We start from the raw sequence: 14544 nt of genomic DNA, 5'->3' as shown, positions 1-14544 counted from the left end.
CAGATTGGAAAGACGATAAGAAACTTGTCAAGGAATTTCAAACCAAATGTAAAAAAGTTTGGGGTTTGAGCAAGCTCCGTATGGAAGATCAAGAAAAGATTCAACAATTGATGGTAGCATCTTCTGGAAATTCCTCGACAGCATTGGGTTCTTCGAGTGGTGGTGGTGGTGGTGGTTCGGAAGAATCTCCTGAACAAGCACAAAAAAAGAAAGAATTTGAAGAAGAAAACAAAAAGATTTGGGCCATCAAAGATCATTTGAAACAATTACGTTTAGCCTCTCTTCGTGAAATGCTCTCAGAGAATGGTCAAATTGAAAAGGGTGGTGAAGATTTATTGATTGAAAGATGTGCTTTGGGAATGTTGTTTGGATGTTTACCTTCATGTCCTAATGATACTTGTCAAGATGGATACATGACATTCTCAGGTGGTAAATTTAAATGTAAGTCATCTGACTGATCAGTAGAGATACAGTTATCTTCCAAATAACTCGACATTCAATTTTTTTTTCCAAATTGTTCATAACTCATATAACCCTTTTCATTCAATAATCATTTGTATTCCACTTCATACTTGTACGTTCATGAATCAATGGACAAATGCCTGCTGTCATTCCTCTAATCTTTATATATGAATCATATAGGTCATGGTAAATTAGAATGGACCAAATGTGATTATTCACTTACTGTTGATGAAGCCTTTGAAAAGGCTACTGATTGGGTCATTCCAGAATCCTTACAAGAAGATGATGACTATTTTGCTAATTTCAAATTTGTCAAACACAAAAAGTGTGATTATGTTTTGGAGAATATCATGAAAAATACTACCAATGCAGAATCTTCTCAAAATAATGATACTACTACTGATGAGGCTCAAGATGAAATTGATCCAGAAAAGGAAAAACTTCCATTGGGTAATTATAGAATTGCCTTATCTGGTAAATTGAGTATGAAACAAAATGAAATTCAAGACATTATTGAAGAAAATGGTGGTATCTTTAAGAGTGATGTAGTTAAAGGATGTACACATCTGGTCTGTACCTCAAAGGAATATGATAAGGATACAACCAAAGTCAAGAAGGCTAAAAAACTCAACATTCTCATTATGGATGAAGATTTCATTCATATGAGTGCTGAAAAGGAAAAGAAATTAGATGAATCTGAATATAAGGATTACATTCTCTATAATCCTGCAGATAAGAAGAGAAAGACCTCGGATGAGTCTTCAAGCCTTGAAGAAGAATCTAAACCAAAAAAGAAGAAATTGACGATTAAGGGAAGAGCAGCAGTCGATGAAGATTGCGAAGATGCTGAAAATCTTCATGTCTATGAAAGTGGTGATGATGTCTATTCTGTTCATTTGAATTTGACTGATCTCCAAACTGGTATCAATTCCTATTATATTATTCAATTATTGGAACATGATCATACCAAAGAATATTATTGTTTTAGAAAATGGGGTCGATTGAATTCATCTATTGGTTCAAACAAATTGACTGAACATTCCTCTTTATCCAATGCACTTCATGAATTTACAACCACTTATTATGATAAAACTGGTAATCAGTGGTCTCAAAGACATTCCTTTGAAAAGAAACCAGGTCGATTCTTTCCAATTGATGTTGATTATGGTGAAGATGATTCTCAAACTGATTTAGATGCACTTGAAAAGAAGATGAATCAAGAATATCATGGTAAATTATTACATCCTGAAGTAGCATCCTTGGTCAAGTTAATATTTGATGTCAAGACCATGAAACAAACATTGAAAGAAATGGAAATTGATACGGACAAGATGCCACTTGGACGATTGAAAAAGTCTCACATTTCAAAAGGATATGAAGTGTTGAATGAAATTCAAAATGTATTGAAACAAGTTCGTGAGAAGGAAGAACGAGAGGGAATTGTTGTGCCAATGGTAATGAATACAAGTTGTTACTCTGGTAACAACAACAACAACACTCCAACCAGTGTGATTATGGACACTTCCAATGATGATGATGTGGTTACTACAACTATGACTGGTACTATGACTGGTACTACGACTGGTACTACGACTGGTACTACTACTACGACTGGTACTACAACTACTCCAACTATTCCAACTCCAAAGAGTTCCATTCATCAACAATTTAAACAACAATTTCTTACTCTATCGAACAAATTCTATACCATCATTCCAACCAGTAATCCTGAAATTATTGATGATGAAAATTTATTGAAAGAGAAGATAAAATGATTGAAGCATTACAAGAAATGGAAATTGCAACTTCACTTCTTAAAAGTGATTCTAATGAAGGTGAATCAGATCCATTGGATGGTTATTATAAGAAACTTGCTACCAATCTCACTCCTCTTAAAAAGGATTCTGATATGTTTGCAATGGTGAATGAATATTTACAAAATACTCATGCATCCACTCATAGAGAATATTCACTTGAATTGATTGATGCATTTGAAGTGGAACGTTTGGGTGAAAATGAAAGATTTAAAACATTTGAGAATTTACATAATCGACAATTGTTGTGGCATGGTAGTAGAGTGAGTAATTTTGGTGGTATTTTATCACAAGGTAAGTTGTATTTGGTGTGTGTGGAATGAATGGCATATTGTGTGGAATGGAATATTTTTGAATTTATTTTTGAATTTGAATTATTTTTGAATTTATTTTTGAATGGAATATTTTGAATTTATTTTTGAATTTATTTTTGAATGGAATTTAATTTATTCATGTCCATGTATTCATTCCATAACCTATTGATGGAATGTATTTTGATTCTACACCCCCTTCAAATTAAGGTTTGAGAATTGCTCCACCTGAAGCTCCAGCCACTGGTTACATGTTTGGTAAGGGTATTTACTTTGTAAGTAGAGAGTGTGTTGTTTTTTTTTCAACAGAGACTGATTATGTTGTTGGAATAACAAAATCACAGGCCGACATGTCCTCCAAATCAGCCAATTATTGTAGAACTAGCCCTGATGCCAATGTTGGTGTTTTATTATTGTGTGATGTTGCACTCGGTAACATGTATGAACGTCTCCAAGCTGATTATATTGAAAAGTTGCCAAAAGGTTATCATAGCTGTTTCGGACATGGTAAGACAGAGCCCAATGATTCCATGGCCAAATACATTTGTGATGGAAAAGTGAAAGTACCACTTGGAACAGCAACAAGCTCCAATGTACCACGTCATGCTTCTTTGTTGTACAATGAATATATTGTCTATGATATTGCTCAAGTGAACATCAAATACTTGTTGAAGGTTAGATTTAATTATAAGAGAGGATATTATTGAGCGAAATAAATTGAGATGTCAAAAAGCTTTCAACGTTGAGTTGGTTCAACATCTTTATTCTTTTGTGTTCTTGTCGCCCCAGGTTCTGCAGTGGGTAAAGAAACAGTGTTTTCACTTGGGTTATTTGAAGATGCACTACTCTTTTTCTTTGATCTTCTACTTGTTTGTTTTGTTGTCTGTCCTTGTCCAGCTGGAGTACTCGCTTGCTCTAATTTGACTGTTTTTGGTTTTCTTTCAGATTGTTGGATGGTGAAAGTTGATTCAATTTTCGTTTCTTCAGACTGTTTTCACTACCATTGCTGGTATCCATATTCACTGCAATAGACTCTGGTAACTTGTTTGATTTCTGTAACAAGGCTTGTAAAATTCCACTTCTATTCACCTCACTCTCGGTAACAGACAGTGATTCACATGTTGTTGTAGCCATTGATTGTTGTTGCATTGATTTCTTTTTCTTCAAAGGATTAGGTGGTGGTGGTAATTGTTTCTTCTTTACAATCTTGACTTGTTTGGATGTTAGAGGAATATCCAATACAGTTCGATCAAATTCTTCACCAAGAGTATATTGATTGAGAGTATTGGCTCGTTGATATCGAATCTTGTCATTGGCAAATCTTAATCTTGATAACGTGTAAATACCAGGTACAAATGGATAGGGTACACAAGCTTCAAAGGGTCGAATGGTTTCTTCTAACACTTGAATTTGATTATTCTCCTTTTCATTGGATGATTTGTTTTGACGATCTTTTGAATGATTGCTATTGTTGTTGTTGTTGTTGTTGTTACTACTACTCTTTGAAGTTGTTGTCGTCATTGTTGTCGTAGTTGTTGTCGACTTTGTCTTTGCATCATTTTGAACAGCACCTCCAACAAGACCACCTGAATGTTTCAATAACACAGTATTACTACTACTACCAGAACCAACACATGTAAATTGTATCGTTCCAATATGTTTGTTATTAATAACTTCATCAGTAATGGTAGGATATTTCTCTTTCCATTCCATAATACCTTGTCGTATCAATTCATAGGGTTCATTCGATGCAATCCAATGATTATCATTTCCATTTTCATAATTAAATTTAGAATCAATATGTAATAAATCACATAATTTAGGAGAGAATGAAAATAATTCAATTAACTTGTCATGTGGAAGTGCATGTGAGTTGTGAGAAGTAATCATTGAAAAGAGACATTCCAGTGGTGTTAAATGATAAGTATCTACAAGTTCTTGAAAGGATGTAGTAATCTTGAAAGTAGGATTGATGGATGATTTCTTTGGAGTGTTGTTGGTTTTGGTGGTTGTGTTACTTTGATTTTCAATTGTGTTGAGTGGAGTAGTCATTGTTGAACTAGTACTACTACTGCTACCATTAATAGTAATAGTACTACTACTACTACTTCCACTCATGGTACCATTCATAGTATGGTTCAAATCTTGAATCATGATGCTTGTACTACCATCCTCCTCCATCGTACTATTGGAAAGAGTACTAGTTCCATGGTCATTTGCTTGAGTACTAGTTCCATAGTTATTTGCTTTTTTTTCTCTTTCAATTAAGGCTAACAAATCAACCATTGATAATTTACGACTAAAATATTCCATAATTGGTAATTGTCCTTTGAATTGAAGTACACATGCTGTCAATTGTTTAAAGAATTGAATAGCATTGTCTGGATTAGGTGCTATGGTACTTCTCTTATCTCTTACATAATTACCAAATACAAATAGTAAATTATTGGTATTAATATTTAAAATATATTCATTGGTCTTTTCATCATGTTTCAATGTAAATATTGAATAATTTGTTTTTTCAGTTTGAATTAATTTAAAATATCTTCTCCATCGATGTTCCAAGGTTTTGGCAAATGGATTGAAATAATCACATCCACCTGCAAGTAATGAAATACAAACAAAATCCAAACATAATTGTTGAATAATTTCATTACTATTGGGTAGAATGGATGGTTGTGGATTTATAGAAGAGGAAGGTATTGAAGAGGAGATTTGATGATTGTTGTTATCATGATGATTAGAGATTTGATGATTGTTGTTATCATTGTTGTTCATGATGGAAGAGGAAGGTATTGAAGAGGAGATTTGATTCATGATGGAAGAGGAAGGTATCGAAGAGGAACTCGTCATTGAAGCATTCTGTGGATTCATCGTACTTGTCACTTGATTCATTTTAAATAAATGATATAATAATAATTTCAATCCAGTAATATCAATCATAGTTCCATAGGAACAACGTGTTCCATTGGGTACAAGTACATTGAAGGAACAATTCAATTCTGGATTTGATAATGGTATTAATACCATATCAGAATCATGTGAAATGATTAATACAGAAGTGGAAGGTCTAGTATTGTTATGACTATTATTACTACTACTATTACTACTACTATTACCATTATTATTATTATTACCACTACTACTATTATTACTACTACTACGATTACTCTTTTTACTAGTAGTAGTTTGCATGTATTTTCTTAAATGTTCAATAATTTTAGTTTCTCCTTCTCCTGATCGACAAGATGAAGAAACATAAACAGTAACATTATGAGTCTTTGAATAATGAAAAGCTAAATTCAATACTGCTTCATAAATCTTTTTAGAGAGATTAGTACCTGGTGAGATTTCAACGGAGAGAGATCGTTTTTTAGGAATTTCAAAGAGTGGTGGTGAATGATCCTTTTCCATGTTCACAGTTGTGGTAGTGTGCCATTGTCATTATTTTCATCATCACTCATTTCTTCATCTGCTAAATCCAACATGATTTCATCATTGGGTACATTTGTATGATTCTCAGTGATATCCATAGGATGATTGGTATGATTCTCACTGATATCTACAGGATCATTGGTATGATTCATATCTACAGGATTATTGGTATGAATATCTACAGGATTATGATGATTCTCAGTGATATCTACAGAATCACTAGACGACATATTTTTCTTCTCTCCATTTCTCTTTTTAGATTCTTTAGCTCTATTACTTCGTTGTTTAATTCTTTTTGATTTTGTTGCAACTCCATCAAAAGATATAAACCAATGAGTTTGAGCCTTAAAATTAGTCATGACTTCTTCAAGACTTTTAATGACACCTCTCACAATTTTATCATCACAAGTGTTGTCAGTTGTAGTACTCTTATTTTGAGAAGATGATTTTTTAGAATCTTGTGGTCGAGAAGAGGATGATTTTTTAGAATCTTTTTGACTACTACTACTTTCACTCTTATTTTGAGAAGATGATTTTTTAGAATGACTAGTTTCAGTAGTACTACTATTGGTTGCATCGATGGAATTTTGAACTCCTCGAACCACACCATGAATTAATGGATTGATGTCAATATAGATACAATCAAATACTTTGGAATGAATACGATTACTAATGAATGGAGGTTGAAATTTAGTTTCATTTGATTTGTTATTATTATTATTGGAATTATTATTATTGAATTATTATTACTAGTAGAACTACTACTACTACTTTGGCTTGAACCTTTCTTTACATTATTCTTTCTTTCATTGGTAACATTGGAAATAATTTGTTGATATCGAGCACCAATGTGTTCTTGTTGATAGAGAGAATTAATGATGGAATTGAGTTGAGACATGAACGATGGAACACCCATTTCTAAATGTTTCAATGAGATGTGAAGAGTTTCAATGAGATGCTGTGAAATGGATGAGTCTATAGATTAACGTGTGAGTGTGGTTGTCGGAATGTATATTGATTGATTCAAACAAGCTGTTGTTTCGCTGATAGAATACGAGGTAATTTTTTTTGTGGTTCAACACCCATGTTGAATGCTAGGGTGTTGGTAAACATGTTATTGACTGTGCGAATGGCATCGACGCGATATGACTTGTGTGTATGCATATGACAAGGATGCATGATGAACAATTTCCCAATTTGAGATTCAACATGAAATAGGGCGGTAATGTTTCAGTTATTTACACAAAAAAACCCGCGATAGTTCATTGAAAGTCAAATACAACAACAACAAGTCGCCAATCATCCTCGCCCATCTGATCATCCTCATGATTCACTATCATCATTATCATTCTTCACACAGTAATCTCTCGGAGGATGGGATTCTCCAACAACATCACTCAATGAAGAGAATGCATCTTCTCTAAATATTTTAGCCTCTTCCTATGATGACTCGACTCTCCAACAACAATTCTATTCGAGTATGGTCGTTGAATGGCAATTGAAATATATTGATTTTAAATTTGTGAATGATCGATTGAAGAACATTCAAGAGGAATTGAAACAATTGAAAAGATCATCCTCGACGAATCAAATAACTTCTCATGATCGTACTCATAGAAGAAGAAGATCAATTGGCGCTAGTTTGTATCGATTCGCTGTCGATCGTGTTTTAGCAACGAGTAGTAGTAGTAACACAAGTGAGAATGACAGTACCACTTCACAGGGTCATCATCCATTCGATCATGACATTCAAGAATTGATTCATGATTTCAAATATTTACTCTACAAGGAATTGAATAAGATCAATTCTTTTTATACTCAACAAGAAAATGCAATGATCATTGAACATGATCGTTTATTAGAACAAATTGAAAAGATTAATGAAATGTTTCATGATCGACAATATGCATCATCATTACTTTCAATACATCTTCAAACAACAACAACAAGTTACAAATTTTAACATTTAATCAACGACAAAAATTGAAAGAAGGTCTTGAAGAACACTATTATAATTTAAATTTATTATTGAATTATAGATTGGTGAATTTCAATGCATTGATTTATTTGTGTACTAGATTAGAAGAAATTGTTGGACGAAAAGTGAAATGGAGTTTTTATGAAATGAATGAAATGATTCATCCATCAACGAATGATCATCACTCTGCAGAGATTCGAAATGATCATGAAACCACAACAACAACAACAACAACACACAGTACCATTGGTATGACTTCTCAAATCAACTCTCAATTCAACCAATCTTTGAATGAAGAGGATGATTTTAAACTTTCAACCAACAAATTTATCAAATCTCAATATTTCAAAGATTCTAAAATTGTTGAACATCATATTCGTGATACTGTTGAATATTATGCTGAATATTTCTTTGAAAAAGATACTAAGGCAGCCATTGCAGCATTGGGAAAGATGAGAGGAGGTATTCTAGGAAGTGCTTCAGGTGGTTATGGTGGCAGTTATGGTGGCACATTCTTCCATTCATCATCAAAAGATGTCTTCTACAGTGGTATATTATTAGGTACCTTGTTCATTCTCATTGGTGTGAATATATTCTATTATTTTCATACCTATGAATTTGCACCAAATTTATCAAGTATTGATTATAGTGATCAATCCTTTTCACTCTATCGATTAATTCTATTTCCAGTCATGTTAGCATTTCTCATTGCAGTGAATATTAGAATTTGGTCTAGCCACTCTATTAATTATATCTTTATTTTAGGATTGAATCCATTGATGAGTTTACAAACTTTTCGATTTCTAACCATTACCTATTAATGTTAAATATTATATTTGTATCTCAACTCATGTACATGATGAATACTGTCTCGTACTTGTATGGTATCATGAATATTGGAAAGTATGCATATTGGCATCCAATCATTTTATGGATTCTATTATTACTCTATTTATTCAATCCATTCAAAATATTGAACTTTGAATTTAGATATTGGTTTTTGAAATGTGTGTTGAGAATGTTAGCCTCACCTTTCACTGCTGTTCGATTTAGTGACTTTTTCATTGCAGATCAATTAACAAGTTTAGGAGATGTTTTATTTGAATTACAATTCATTGCATGTATTTATCCAGCAACCAGTCAATCGAATGTAATGAAATTATTTTGTGATTCTACGAAATCGATTGGAATTCCAATTCTCAATTACATTCCTTATCATTGTAGATTTATGCAATGTTTGAGAAAGTATTATGATACTCGTCAGAAAATGCATCTTTTAAATGCATTGAAATATGCATCGAGTTGTATCGTTGTCATTGTTGCATTTATCGACAAGTTAATGATGATGACTCGAGGAACGCATGATTCTTATTGGACTTTTTTAAGAATTGTTTGGCTCATTGGTAACATGTGTTCGACCTGTTTGAAATTGTATTGGGATTTGAAAATTGATATGGGTCTCTTTGAAAATGGAGTTTCCTTGTTGTCATGGCCATGGTCATCTTCGTCATCTTCTTCTTTTCATTTATTTCTGAGAAGAAAATTAATCTTCTCTCCACTCTATTATTATTTGGCCATGATTGGAAATATTATATTGAGATGGGCATGGTTACCATTTGTATTTGTAAAGGCTTTTGTATTCATTGAACCAAGTACTCTTGAATGGATTCTCTACATGTTCATTACTTTGGAATTATTGAGAAGATTTGTTTGGAATATCTTTCGAGTGGAACATGAGAATTTGGCAAATATTGAAAATTATAGAGCAACCAAAGACATTCCACTTCCCTTTGATACCACCACGACCAGTAATCGAATTGAACAAGTACAATCCAAGAAGAATTTTTATATGGATTTGAAAAAGACCTCTCATGACAAAGCCTCTTCATGGGCTCGTAAGGTAATGGAAATGGCCAAGTCCATGCTTTTATGTTTTGGTCGAGGTGATGCTGTGGATGATGAAGATATTTGGATCATTGACGAAGAAGAATTAGAGAGATTGAGAAGAGAGAATGCCAAGAGACCAAATTTGAAAATTCAGTTAACGTTACCGTTTGATCTCGAAACGTTGCGTCGAGAATTTGGTGTGGTGCCTCACTCTCGAGAGCAGACCACCTCAGACCACCTGGTGACGAGTAGTAATCAGATCCATACGGATTCGAACCAGAGTAGTGTTGGTGTTGTTGGTGTTGCTGGTTCTGGTGCTAGTGCTGCCAATACTACAGAAGAACCACTAAGGGTTGGTAAGGATCATCGCCCTTACTCGCTCACAGAAAATTCAATGATCACACCATAGTCATGATGGATGATGATGACCATAGATATGATTTAGAGAATGACAAATTGTTGTAACGTTGAATGGTTGTGAAGATTGTGTGAAGAGGTCAGTTGAATACACTGAAGAGAAACACGTATTTTCCAATACAGTAATCCGATCGACAATAATTTTCAAAAAAATGACAAAACTTGCCCTCTCCTTGGTGTGTTTGCTTGTGTGCTTTTGTGGTGTTGTTCTTGCTGGATCGGCCGATGATGATTTGAAACAAGTTACTGATAAAGTATATTTTGATATGCAAATTGGTGATAAACCTGCTGGCAGGATTGTGTTTGGATTGTTTGGTAAGACTGTTCCAAAGGTAAGTACATTTCATCAATGCATTGTTTGGTGTAACGTTGAATGTATTAATCTGAAAATTTATGATGATTTGATGATACTCCCGATGAAATCATCACACTATAGACTGCCGAAAATTTCAAGCAATTGGCCACTCATGCTAAAGGCTTTGGCTACAAAGGATCAAGCATTCATAGAATCATCTCTAACTTTGTCATTCAAGGTGGTGATTTTACTCATCACAATGGTATGGGTGGTAAATCCATTTACGGAGAAAAATTTGAAGATGAAAACTTTAAGATCAATCACTTTGTGGGATGTCTTTCAATGGCCAATGCTGGAAAGGATACCAATGGCTCTCAATTCTTCATTACTTTGGGTCCTACTCCATGGTTGGATGGTCGACATGTTGTGTTCGGAAAGGTTTTGGAAGGCATGGACGTTGTGAGAAAGATTGAAATGGTCAAGACACACGGTCATGATAAGCCTGTAGCTCCTGTCAAGATTGTTGATTGTGGATTGTGGACGGACGACATGGCTGATTATTAGGGATATCATCATGTCACCTGACTCGATGATCTTATTATTAAAAAAATTACAAACACTTGTCAATATGATTCTCTCTCTGCGGCTTCCTTGAAAGAACTCCAAACAGCAGAGTTCCCGCCACGACGTACTGAATTCAAAAAAAAATTCATAAATCTCTACCATGACGTTCAAAGGCAAAATAAGATTGATGGTGAATTTGGAGCGATTCATCAACTCTGGTATGCTACATAAAGGATATTATTACGTCCGAATTGAAGTAAACCCTCGAGAGCAATGCGTTGCACGGAATGCTTTTGCATCAAGCCCTTCTTCTACAACAGCAACATCAATGCGTGATCATTCCAGAAAAAAGTCTTCATCAGCACATTACAGCGGAAATAAGGAACAAGTTCGTGAAAAGTTTCTAATCAACTCGTTTGTATTACATTCTTCAACAGAAGGACGACAAGGAAAATACGATGCAAATCATGTACATAATAACTCGGCATCAGACTTTTCAGTTAGATTTGTAGACTCTAACGCCATTTTGGGCATGTCATCGACACACCCTTTATTACCGCATCAAAACAACATAAAAATTGATATGATGATGAATGAGCAATTTAAGGAAGATTCTAGAAAGGTTTACAACAACTCAAAGCAATCTCAAGTATTTTATATCAGATATAGAGAACAAGAAGTTATGCTTCATGAAATTGTTATTTTTGACATCTCTGCTGACATGTCCACTCTGCTCAAGTATAATTTAATTGATATTGATTTCCAATTATTTCACTTACCAAAAGATAAGGAAGGAATTCAAAAGGAAGAAAAGAAATTTGAAAGAATGAAAAAATATGAATATCAAGTGAAACAATTTGATGTCAATGATTTTGTAAAAGTAGCTGATCGATCCATTACTATTAGAAAGGCAATTAGAGGTTTTAATTTATACTATCCAGCCATTTTTGAAAATTGGTATTACAGTATCCTCAAATCATCCATTCATATCGTGTTACTCGATGTGTCCTATAATACTCTTCCACCACGAAGACTGAATAGTGAATTACAAACTCTTTCTTCTCCAATCATTCTTAAATCCAATACAAAGAGTGGAGGAGCAAGCTGTACCTCCCAAATAGATGCTACTCTCGATCAAGAAGGTAATGCAGAGACTTTGTTTGATGAAACATGGTTCTCTTCAGTTTCTTCCTATGAGAAAAACCTCATCCTTGATCTAACAGAATTGTATCCAAATGTACTTGCTAGAAACAGGTCATGGAAGAGAGCTGATGTTATTTCTCATAGTATTGAATTCGCAAGAGAAATTGTAACATGTTTAATGGGATCTAGAGATGCACTGACATACCTTATTAATGATCTTTGTGAAAAGTCATCCACTCCTACCAACACACATGAAAAGAAATCTCTAATCTCATCACTCAGAAGAAAGTCTTTTTCAGATGTTACTGATTCAAAATATAGTATTGAAGCTCTCGCACCAAAATCCACTCTTTCCAATCCATTTCTTTACAATTCTCCAAGTGCAAAATTACTACAATTGAAACCTGTAGGAGGCTTGCAAGAAACTTGTTCATCTCGCTCTTTGCTTTCTAATCCTTATCAATACAATGAAAAGAAGAAAAATAGAGAAGTAGAAACCTTTATTAGAACTTTGAATCAAAAGTTTGATAATGATATGAATGACTTTGATCTCATCCCTGATGTCATTAGTAGTGAATTTAAACCACTTTTAGAGACCATTGAAGATTTGTGGAAAAATCAACAGAAATTAATTGTAGATCAACCAAAATTTGTTTTACAAAAACTTGAAACATTCATGTTGGAAAGAATGGGGAAAGAATGGAGCGGAGAGAGTTTGTCATCTTTGGAACACATTAATGAATATAACCATGACTCGACACCCACACAAACAACAGACACAGTTCAAGAACAAAAGCACCTTATCAACTCTATCAATAACTTGATTGACACGAATATGTTTTTTTATCCAAGATTTTCACCATTTAGTTTAATTTCTGAAGTTTCAGAGCCTTCTGAAAAAGAGTTATCAGTAGCAGACATTATGGGTGATGAACCATTAGAACCTGTGTTATTTCCGAAAGAGTCCAAAGAAGATCGTTTCAGCACTCTGGACATTCCTCAAAACAGTACTGCGAGTTTACCTCTTGCAGGATCTAAATCTATTTCTAGAAATGGAATTCATGCACAACTCAATAGGAACCATTTAATTGGTAAGTTTATACTGATATTTTGAAGTTTTCTTAGCTTTTCATACTTCTATTATTAGTATTCATTCCAGGCTACAAATCAAGTCACTATGACTTTGTTACCTTCAAAACTATACTTTCTATGCATTTTCATGACGATAAGCATCAATTTTTCATTGTCAAGTCTCTTGACAAATTACATTCCAAAGAGTCGCACAATTACAATAATTCCTCTATCAAGACGATGGCAAAACTTGTAACTGATGAAGTGAATACACACATCAATGACAGTGAACTCTTTTTTCATAAGATTAGCTTTGTATGCCACTCACTTGGAGGAATAATTCTAAGAGCTGCATTTTATCATTATCGTTCAGAATGGAGAAAGATATTCCCATATCTATATACTTTTATGAGTTTGTCTGTTCCTCACTTGGGAATTGGACCTATTAAAAAGTTAAAAAGTAGAGAACCAGAGTATTCTAATCGTTTGGTTCGAGCAGGAATATGGTTTTTAAAATCACTCAAAGGAGAAAAGTGTCTTCAAGAATTAGCGATGGAAGATTATGATGAAAAAGCATGTACAGGTGATGCTCACAAGTTGGAGCAATGTTTACTCTTTCAGTTATCAATGACCAATGATTTAGCATGGTTCAAACAAGTGATTCTCATTGGTTCTGAACAAGATACCTATGTTCCAATGGAATCTGCATTGATTTACTATGAAGCAAGTTTAAAACCTCTCATTTTAACAAAAAAGAAAACATCGAAAAGTATACTCTCAAGAATGATTTCCAATCTATCGGAGACTTTTGCTAATACCAAATTGATTCGATGCAAATGTGACATGACCTACCTCTTTAAGAATCATGAGAAAAAGGAGTTTTGTTCTACTGTGCAAGTTTTCAATAAGAAACATCATACGACAACAATGGAAGACACATTTGATGATGTATCTTCATTTGGAGCGTTATCTTTTAGAAAAAAAGAAAGTGGAGAAGACAGTAGCGAAGACGAAAAGGAGAGCGCCTTTGATGGCTCAAAGAAAAAGATTCAATCTCAATCTTTTGTAGATCGAATTACCAAAAAGATGAATCATACAGCTTATCTGAATCATGTTGGATTGATTAATGGAATTTGTTGTGCATTTCGACAATATTTGGATTAAATT

General features: G+C 33.8%; 8 protein-coding genes across 8 annotated transcripts in view; 6 read left to right on the top strand and 2 right to left on the bottom strand.

The window, feature by feature from the left end:
- The window catches only part of C9374_008919 (uncharacterized protein), a gene marked incomplete at both ends in the record, with an annotated part of 2364 nt that extends 127 nt beyond the window's left edge, over window positions 1-2237 (top strand). The window contains 2 exons of the mRNA XM_044699048.1: window positions 1-441; window positions 643-2237. The exon at window positions 1-441 is cut by the window's left edge and continues 127 nt beyond it. Of these exons, the coding sequence (XP_044545096.1) occupies window positions 1-441; window positions 643-2237 (2036 nt within the window). The remainder of the gene's footprint in view (window positions 442-642) is intronic.
- A 17-nt stretch (window positions 2238-2254) lies between these two features.
- On the top strand, window positions 2255-3294 carry C9374_008918 (uncharacterized protein; the record flags this gene model as incomplete). The annotated part of the gene is made up of 3 exons (XM_044699047.1): window positions 2255-2570; window positions 2798-2862; window positions 2932-3294. The coding sequence occupies 3 exons, from the start codon at window positions 2255-2257 to the stop codon at window positions 3292-3294; spliced, it is 744 nt and encodes a 247-aa protein (XP_044545095.1).
- A 208-nt stretch (window positions 3295-3502) lies between these two features.
- C9374_008917 (uncharacterized protein) lies at window positions 3503-5782 on the bottom strand (the record flags this gene model as incomplete). Its single annotated transcript, XM_044699046.1, has 1 exon — window positions 3503-5782. The coding sequence occupies one exon, from the start codon at window positions 5780-5782 to the stop codon at window positions 3503-3505; it is 2280 nt and encodes a 759-aa protein (XP_044545094.1).
- Window positions 5783-6003: 221 nt separating this feature from the next.
- C9374_008916 (uncharacterized protein) lies at window positions 6004-6938 on the bottom strand (the record flags this gene model as incomplete). Its single annotated transcript, XM_044699045.1, has 2 exons — window positions 6004-6671; window positions 6773-6938. The coding sequence occupies 2 exons, from the start codon at window positions 6936-6938 to the stop codon at window positions 6004-6006; spliced, it is 834 nt and encodes a 277-aa protein (XP_044545093.1).
- A 564-nt stretch (window positions 6939-7502) lies between these two features.
- C9374_008915 (uncharacterized protein) lies at window positions 7503-8821 on the top strand (the record flags this gene model as incomplete). Its single annotated transcript, XM_044699044.1, has 2 exons — window positions 7503-7909; window positions 8062-8821. The coding sequence occupies 2 exons, from the start codon at window positions 7503-7505 to the stop codon at window positions 8819-8821; spliced, it is 1167 nt and encodes a 388-aa protein (XP_044545092.1).
- Window positions 8822-8850: 29 nt separating this feature from the next.
- On the top strand, window positions 8851-10296 carry C9374_008914 (uncharacterized protein; the record flags this gene model as incomplete). Its single annotated transcript, XM_044699043.1, has 1 exon — window positions 8851-10296. The coding sequence occupies one exon, from the start codon at window positions 8851-8853 to the stop codon at window positions 10294-10296; it is 1446 nt and encodes a 481-aa protein (XP_044545091.1).
- A 160-nt stretch (window positions 10297-10456) lies between these two features.
- Window positions 10457-11163, top strand: C9374_008913 (uncharacterized protein; the record flags this gene model as incomplete). Its single annotated transcript, XM_044699042.1, has 2 exons — window positions 10457-10636; window positions 10741-11163. The coding sequence occupies 2 exons, from the start codon at window positions 10457-10459 to the stop codon at window positions 11161-11163; spliced, it is 603 nt and encodes a 200-aa protein (XP_044545090.1).
- Window positions 11164-11491: 328 nt separating this feature from the next.
- C9374_008912 (uncharacterized protein) lies at window positions 11492-14541 on the top strand (the record flags this gene model as incomplete). Its single annotated transcript, XM_044699041.1, has 2 exons — window positions 11492-13397; window positions 13454-14541. 2 exons carry the CDS (start codon window positions 11492-11494, stop codon window positions 14539-14541), a joined length of 2994 nt encoding a protein of 997 aa, XP_044545089.1.
- Window positions 14542-14544: the final 3 nt, after the last annotated feature.

The sequence above is a fragment of the Naegleria lovaniensis genome, assembly GCF_003324165.1.
Source record: "Naegleria lovaniensis strain ATCC 30569 chromosome Unknown tig035, whole genome shotgun sequence".
NCBI lineage: Eukaryota > Heterolobosea > Eutetramitea > Acrasida > Naegleriidae > Naegleria > Naegleria lovaniensis.
Note: the sequence above shows the minus strand (reverse complement) of the source record. Positions and strands in the feature narration are given on the sequence as shown.